The following is a 7,994-nucleotide window of genomic DNA, read 5'->3' on the forward strand; positions in this document are numbered from 1 at the left end:
TGCCAAAATCCCTTGTGGTTTGTGGCATGTCATTTTCGCGTGCTCGGGATCAAATTTTTTTTTTCCTCTCTGCATTGCTCCGTGGGCTCGCTGTTAAAAAGACTGTGTTGATTAGACCCGTCCTTGGTCATGCTTCCCGGCAACAACGACGGGCAGGCGAGGCCACAACCCACCGAAAGAATTCAATAGTAGTAAATTATTATCAAAGTGTCCAGTCAGAGAAAGTGGATAAGAAACACACGCATGTATCGTTATGTCTGGTGAGAAAAAAAAAATGAAAAGAGTGGCCTGCGCCACTCGCATCAGTATGTTGGGAGGTTCATATTTACTAAGCAAAAAAAAAAATAATGGTTGACACACGTCATCATCTTATACAGCACAACTACGCACGCGGGATTTCAGGCCATGAAGACCTGCGCACGGGCAAATGAGGATAACCAGTCGTGACCTTACGCCTCCGACAGGTTGTGACTACTTTCGGGAACCAAATAAAAGGGCAAGGAGCCCCGCAATTGAAGCTTGGTACGCGTGTAACAGGTGATCAGGGCCATCAAAGAAGGAAAGATTTCTTTCTCTGACGCATTGGCTCGTAGGCAGAGGCCGCCAGGGGCTTGGCGAATCTTGATGTGTCGCACCTGGCATTTGCAATGCGTGCCATGTTCCAAAAGTAAGACAAGCGGGCCGCGATTCTCCGTGGGTATTTTGTGTAGGTGGTATGAGAGTGGGGCGAGGCATGACATTGCCCGTCTTGACGTACCTCGTGGTCCACGAGCACCGAAAGGGTGAGTTGACTATTGCGAGAAGACCGAACAACGAATCGTCCCGTTTGCACTTCTCGCTGCAACATGTCCTCAGTGGCCTAAAGGTAATGGCGGAAACGGGTCAAGTGGAGTGAGACTGAGACTCAAGAAGGGTGTAGTAAAATCAAGCGCCGGGGCAGGGGTTGCTGGGGTCACCAAGCGTTTCAGAAGAGCCAATCCTGACTTACAGTGCGATCAAAGTGGGGACGATACCATGATTGAGCATCTATGGCACGCGGTGGGGGGACCGGGGTGGGGTCGTGGCCAGTTGCGTTGTCATGATCAAGGCGCATGTTGCTGAGGTCCAGGACGTTGGCATGGGCTTGAAGGTTGGCGAGCAAATTTGTTTGGGAGCCCGACCGAACGGCATCGGCAAAGCTGCGGCGGCGCTCGAGCGGGGCAGGAGGCGAGGACTGCTCACCCTGTACCAGATCACGCGCTGCCGTGTGCGTGCTACCACTGCGTTCTGCCGGTGTTGCTTGATAGCCATGGTTGTGCTCGGTGGGGCGGCGCTGTTGCTGATGATAATCAATCGGTGTGGCCCGACGCATGGATTCAGCTGGCGAGGCAACTGAGCTTGGGGGTCCAGATCGCTGGCGGTATGAGTTGGACGGCGTGGAGCCAGGGCTACTCAACACCACGGAGTTACGGCCTGTTTCCTCCAGGTATTTTCGCACGTTGTTGCGCGAAAAGTCGCTTGAGCGCTGACGCCTGGGGGTTGTCTCTCCACTGCGTGCGCTGTTCCGTCGGCTGCTCCTTGGTTGAGCGATGAGATAGGGCTGAGCGCGTTCGAGTTCGGAAGAGGAGGAAACTGGAGACCCGTTTTCACCACGCTGAGCATACATATGTTGAGAGGGAGCTGAGGTACGTCGAGCCGTGTGATGCACTGGTGCCTGCCCTTGCCATTGATCGGAGTGTCGATGTTCAGCGTGCAAGTGACGAAAACGATCGTGCTCGTTATGCGAGGCGGCATCAACGCTGTGCGCATGGTGGCGTGCGTCATTGTGAACATGTGAGTCTGGTTTAAATTGGTGCTGCTGCTGCTGCTGCTGCTGCTGCTGTTGATGTTGTAGTTGCTGCTGTAGTAGTTGTTGTAGTTGACGCTGATGGTGATGATTGTGCTGCACGGTCTGCCACTCGTCGCCCGACCCTGGGCCTGCTTGCAAGCCCGGCTGTCGCATGTCAGAAGCTGACTGAGGATGCTGTTTGTCATTATCTTCAAGATGACGCTTGCCGCGACGCGAACCGCCACGGTGACGATGCGGGTGACTTTGCTGATCATGCCCAGCGCCGTGCGAGCTATCCATGGAGGCGCGAGGTGATTGAAGGTTGTCACGCCCTGTCATGGCCAAGGCGGCCAGCTTGGCCAATTCCTGGACGGCAGGCTTGGGGGCGGCGGGATTGGCGTTGGAATGAGCAGGCGCAGCCCCTGGCTTTGGCTTTGGTTTGGGCGCAGGTGCCAAAGTGGACGCAACGGCAGTGGGCTTGGGCTTGGGCTTGGGCTTGGGTTTGGGCTTGGGCGGGGGAGGGCCATCTGAGGTCTCGGAGCTTCGGCGCTCCGTGCCGGCCAGCACATCACGATACGAAGGTCGTCGCCGCGGCGCCGCCCCAGATGCGGGCGAAAAGTCGTCGTCAAGTGCATCGAGAACGGCCAGATCTTGCTGATGGTGGTCCGGAGCCGCCAAGGCTGTGGTGGAAGAAGTTGCAGGGCTACCTGCCTGCTGTGAAGCTCGGACTTGGTTCTCGTAGGCAGCTTGTTCGGCTTCGTATGCCGCCTGTAGCCGAAGCTGCTCTTCATATGCCGCCTGCTGGCGCTCGTACTCGCGCTGTTGTTCCTCATATTCACGTTGTTTTTGCTCGTATTCGCGTTGTTGACGTTCGTATTCTCGCTGCTGGGCCTCGTAGGCACGAACTTGCTCCTCTTGTTCAAGGCGAAGACGCTCGGCTTCTTCTTCTTCCTCCTCACGTTGAGCTTCAATCAACAACTGAGCGCGCACAAGCTCTTGCAGGGCCAAAACACCCTCCGTTTCATCCTCCTGCTCGTCGGCGTCAAGACCCTGAATAGAGGCAGGCGCCTCTTGGCCATGAGAAGGATTGTAGTAGTCATCACCGGCAGGGTGATCGTGTCCCATACCCGAGAGCACGTCTCGGTAGCTAGCGGGCTGGGTAGGGGTGACGGTACTGAAATTCGATCCTTGGTCGTGCTGCAACTGCTGCTGCTGCTGCTGTAGCTGTGCCTCGTGAGATGAAGCCAAGTTTGCCCGGTCGCGCTCTTGGCGCAGAATGAGTTGTAGATCAGCAGTGTTGGCATATATTTGATCAGGATCCTCGACCGACTGAAGGAGATCCGGAACATCAGAGGCAGGTTCATAGTGTTGTTGTTGTTGTTGTTGTTGTTGTTGTTGTTGTTGTTGTTGTTGTTGTTGCAGCTGACGGATGGTGTCACTGTTGCCGTAAATGGGCTCCACTACCTCCGCGTCAAGGGGCTGAGCCTGGAGACCAGTCTGGCATTGTTGGTGAAGAATGGCTTCGTGGTTTGTGTACAAGGGCTCCTCAGCGCCGGCCATGTAAGTCGGGTGCTGATCTTGCTCAAGTTGCAAAATGTGGTGCTGATGAGGACCCGTAGGACCTGTAGCCCAACCCTCCTCGGAGTTGTCATCATCATCGTAGTCCTCGTCATCATCATACTCATCCGATTCCCAGTCCCAGTCTGATTCTTCGCTATCTCCGGGCGCAGCCGAGCCGTTTGCCGCCCCCATCGGGTGACCAGTGCGCGTGGATCGCTTGGATCGGCGCGATGGACCCTGGCGGGGGCGGCGAGAGGCACGCACAGTTGAGCGATGTTGGCGAGAGCTTCGGACAGCGCCCGAATTTGGATTGTTGTCAGGCTGCAATGGATAGGTCGAGGGCGCCTCAACGCGTGCCAGTTGCGTGGTGGATCGGTCTGGTGGGCGACACCGGGATAAGCGAGTTCGTTGTGAGGCAAAATTGGGGTAGCGATGATACCGCTCATGACAAAAGCATGACGGCTCAGTGTGAGAAGGGCATACCTCGCGGAGACGCACTGCGACGCAAGTCGGTGGGACTTGTGCTGTGCGTGGCACGGGAAGGACCGGGCGACGAATCGGGCCTAGTCATAGCAGAAGCAAACGCACAGGACGCACGGGGACGAGATTGAGCAAGCGAGCGTTTGCAAGGTTGCTCGTGCAGCGGATTTCAACTGGGTGCGCTGGTCACACACTGGATGAGGATGTAGTCAGGCTCTGATTCAGCATCACTCGAGGGTTGGCCCCCCGGGACGGAGAGTGTGCTGTGGTTTGAGCTCTGTCTCTGGGTTGCAGGTGGGAATTTGCTAGCGTCGACGCTGCTGCGGGGTTCTGGCATGGCTGGCGACGAGGGGGGCTCGTCCTCCTTGTCGTCTTTGACCCCAAAGAGGCCTTTGATGCCGCCTCGCTTTTTGCCGCCCTTGTTGCGGGCTGTGAGCTTGACAATTTCGTTCTGCTGCTTGACCAGGCGCGCAACGGCCTTGACCAGTTGTCTACGAGCAAAACATAGAAGTGAGGAATGAAGATGCGGTGAGGACTGAATCGACCCGGGTGCGCTCGGAAGTGAGTGACGTGGTGCTTCAATGCACGGTTGCCAACGCACTTGCGACGCGCCATGGGCTGCGAGCCAACCCGGTTGAAGTCGTTCACTTTCATGTTCTATTGTGCGAAACGTGGTTAAGGTGGGCAGGGGAAGTGGCGTGAGTTGATAGGAAAGACAGCAAACCAGCGCAGAGGAGGGCTTCGGGGGTCGAGAAAGGAGGTGCGTACCTGCAGGTGATCCCCATTGAGATGGAACATTTGAAAAGAGTCGACAAAATCATCAAAGCCGTTCATGGCAAGCCAGTCAACGACGCGCGAGGTGGGCCATTGACCAAGCGGTAGCTGGCTCGAGCGCAAGTCGACGGCACCATCAGACATTTGCGGGGATCTGGATTGGGCAGGGTTGTTCAGACCGTTGGAAGGGAGTGGCGGTGTGAGAGGCAGGTCAATCGCGGTGGCCGAAAATGGCGGTATCATGTCTGGCCGAAACCACACAAGACGACGTACCGGAAACCATCGTGCTGCTGGAGAGCCGAAGCAGACAACATGGTGAAGGGTCAGCCCACAAACTGACGATCTTTCTCGTGGTGGTAGCTGGCATATGCGCACGCACACATATACACACGCACGTACGCACGCACACACATGCACGAATACTCGCACACGCTCTCAAGTCTTCAAATCAAAACTGGTTGTCGGCTGGTAAGGCGGTCTGAAGTGTGCTCAATGTGTGCCAAAGCGTGGTAGGCACGGAAGAGGGTGGCGCTTGGCGCCTAAGATTGACCTGTGGCTTCTAAATGCTTTTACTGTCGTTCTTCTGGTTGAGATGGATCGCCGAGCTCTGCGCACCAAGCACGCGCGGCACAACTTTTTTTTCTGCCCTCAAACAACTGGGGGATCCTCACCCCAAAGAGTGGTGCCAGTGATTTTGAGTTGCAGCAACAGCGGCACCAGTGGCAGCGACAGCAAGGCCAGCCGCCACTGCAGGGACAGGCAGGCAGATAAACGTCCGATCAGGCCTGAAGCAGCGAAAAAGATGAACAAGCGACGTCGTCCAGTCGATGCCGCCGCTCGTGGTCCATCCCAATTTAAAAATAAACCAGAGAGAGAGAGACGGTGGCTGCAGACCGGGCCAGAGAGAAGTGTGAAGGTGGAAGAATGATGAGAGAAGAGGGCGAGAATCTGGAGGTAGAGCAGAGATGGAGAATAAATTGAAAGGTAAGACCATTATAAACATAAGGTAAATCAAGAGATGAGTCTGGGTAAGGGAAAGCTATCAGAGATTATCACATTATCCAAGATGGAATACAGAGACAAAGAGCAGCTACGAGAAAAATTAAGAGAGAGAGATCGTCAGACCAGCACTAAAGCAGTTTACTCACATGAAAATAGCATTCACCTTGTTATTGCCGGTCCACTGGCTGGTTGTAAGCTTATGACGTTGGCTCTCTCTATGGAAATCATCAGGTGGTCCTCTTGGTTCAGACTTTGGCTCTGTGTGTGTGTGCCGGCGCTGCCGGTTCTGGATAGCCTATCTGCGCTTGCTTCAGGGCGCCGGATGTCCCCTTGGCTACGATGTGAGTCGGTGGTCCGATGTCTGGAGCGGACCCGACTGCCGTCCGCGCCACTGATCCGCCTACGTTCGTAAGATAAATAAACCCCTCCAAAGTTTTGTCTTGGGTGAACCCTGGCTGTTTAAAACAGCTGTTGTGGTGTTGTCACTGGTCGATTGCGACATGGTTTGTCAGATTCTGCTCGCTCTACCCCTTCTCTACCTGATCTGCGCGAGCCCGCTACATCTCTGCTTGTACCTTGTGTTTTCCCCTGTTCAATGTGTTGAAGAACATACTTTCTCTCACCACCGTGCCTCATGCAGTCAATTCTCTAAAGTCACTTGTCCTTCATCAGGTGATCACTTTCTCTCTCTCTCTTCTCTCTTTCTCTCTCTCTCTCAAGCAAAAAAGAGAAAAAAAACATAAAACGGCAGCGCCTCGTGTTCGTCTTTCGGTAAGCCCTTGCCGGTGTGCACAGTGTCAATGGGCGTATGGTACAGAGCGTGTTACTGCATGGTTGAGGCAGGCACCAATCGTGCGGCTGGAGGCTTTGCTCTGTCTGATATCTCGCGGGGTCTGGGTACCTCATCACACCCCCCCTTCACACCACGTGTCACGCGAGCGAATCGCTCGCTGGCTGCCGAGGCCTCGCGCCCTGCTCTCGAGACCAGCCAAGCTCTGATCCTGGCTGTATATGACAATGCAATGCTGTAGTGATTGAAAACAACCATCGTCACCATGGCTCAGCCCGAGGAGAAGCGCGTCAAGCTGGCCGTTGCTCGCCATACCGCCACGGCGCCCGTGAACATTGCCGTTATCAAATACTGTACGATCTACCCAACGCACGATGGCTCGAAGCATTCGCTCCCAGACCCGAAGAGGCACTTCCCGTGCACCTGCTCATGACCACCCACGACTCATCATTGCGTGCCCATCAGGGGGTAAGCGCGATACAAAGCTGCTGCTGCCCATCAACGATTCCCTGAGCGGCACCCTGAGCCAGGATGAGATGCATGCTCGCACCACCGTGGCTGCCTCGGAGAGCTACGCCGAAGACACCCTCTGGCTCAACAATGAGTGCGTTTGGAAGTCCCTTGTCCATCACATCCTGTGTTGCGCATGACCCATGCCTCGCCCATCGCCTTCTGCCAGTGTCCTCACCCCCAAGCCCCTCGGTCTTCCGCAGACAAACGGACATTTCTAACCCTCGCGTGCAAAACGTCATTCGCGCCAGTGCGTTTCACTCTCCCTTTATCAACAACCCTCCTCACCGCTCACCCGCACTTGGCCTGGCCCTTGTTTCTCCATCTCATTATCCTCGTGCATCGTCACTCTTCGCTCGCACTATGGCATGCTTTGCAGTGCGGGCCAAGGCCAAGGCCGCCCACCCGGACAGCACCCTCCCCGAGCAGAAGCTGCTCATCTGCTCCGTCAACAACTTTCCCACCGCTGCTGGCTTGGCCTCGTCGGCCGCTGGATACGCTGCCCTCGTTGCGGCCCTTGCCGGTCTCTACGATCTGCCCGTGGAATCGCTCACCGACGTGGCTCGGTACGCGACCGCAGATATCAATTGCATGCACCCACTCACCGACCCGCCTGCCTCGCTTGACCACTTGAACTCATGTCGGCTTGGACGTGATCTGGACATGTACTTAGCATTGGCTCAGGCAGCGCCTGCCGTAGTCTTTCGGGCGGCTTTGTGCGCTGGCGTCGGGGCGAGCTTGCCGATGGCACTGACAGTCTTGCCTCTCAGGTGGGTTGACTGATGCACTCTATCCCAGCAGCCGTTGCTTTTGCAACACAAAAAAAATGTCGTGCATATCATCATCATCATCACCATCGTCATTGAATTCATCCTCATCATCATCATGTGCCCCTGTGCTCAGGTCGTGCCCGAGTCGCACTGGCCCGAAATGGAGGTGTTGATCCTTGTCGTAGGTTGCGCCAGCTCCATTGACCGCACTCACCCGGCTGTCATGGCCTACATTTCAAACACATTATTGACCCTCGCTCATAAACCCTCGTCCTGATCTCGTTGTGCCAACTACCATTCT

The 7,994-nt window shown here is 55.6% G+C and overlaps 3 protein-coding genes across 3 annotated transcripts in view; 2 read left to right on the top strand and 1 right to left on the bottom strand.

Moving 5' to 3' along the window:
- Positions 1-550: 550 nt before the first annotated feature.
- On the bottom strand, positions 551-4,864 carry MONBRDRAFT_9543 (uncharacterized protein; the record flags this gene model as incomplete). Its single annotated transcript, XM_001747321.1, has 5 exons — positions 551-859; positions 989-3,930; positions 4,040-4,338; positions 4,449-4,504; positions 4,616-4,864. The coding sequence occupies 5 exons, from the start codon at positions 4,862-4,864 to the stop codon at positions 551-553; spliced, it is 3,855 nt and encodes a 1,284-aa protein (XP_001747373.1).
- A 775-nt stretch (positions 4,865-5,639) lies between these two features.
- Positions 5,640-6,018, top strand: MONBRDRAFT_26827 (uncharacterized protein; the record flags this gene model as incomplete). Its single annotated transcript, XM_001747210.1, has 2 exons — positions 5,640-5,814; positions 5,855-6,018. The coding sequence occupies 2 exons, from the start codon at positions 5,640-5,642 to the stop codon at positions 6,016-6,018; spliced, it is 339 nt and encodes a 112-aa protein (XP_001747262.1).
- Positions 6,019-6,678: 660 nt separating this feature from the next.
- MONBRDRAFT_26828 (uncharacterized protein) overlaps positions 6,679-7,994 on the top strand; it is a gene marked incomplete at both ends in the record, with an annotated part of 1,904 nt that continues 588 nt past the window's right edge. Inside the window, 6 exons of the mRNA XM_001747211.1 lie at positions 6,679-6,766; positions 6,879-7,017; positions 7,127-7,173; positions 7,303-7,489; positions 7,597-7,693; positions 7,827-7,874. Of these exons, the coding sequence (XP_001747263.1) occupies positions 6,679-6,766; positions 6,879-7,017; positions 7,127-7,173; positions 7,303-7,489; positions 7,597-7,693; positions 7,827-7,874 (606 nt within the window). The remainder of the gene's footprint in view (positions 6,767-6,878; positions 7,018-7,126; positions 7,174-7,302; positions 7,490-7,596; positions 7,694-7,826; positions 7,875-7,994) is intronic.

The sequence above is a fragment of the Monosiga brevicollis genome, genomic scaffold (genome assembly GCF_000002865.3).
Source record: "Monosiga brevicollis MX1 MONBRscaffold_16 genomic scaffold, whole genome shotgun sequence".
NCBI classification, from domain to species: domain Eukaryota; class Choanoflagellata; order Craspedida; family Salpingoecidae; genus Monosiga; species Monosiga brevicollis.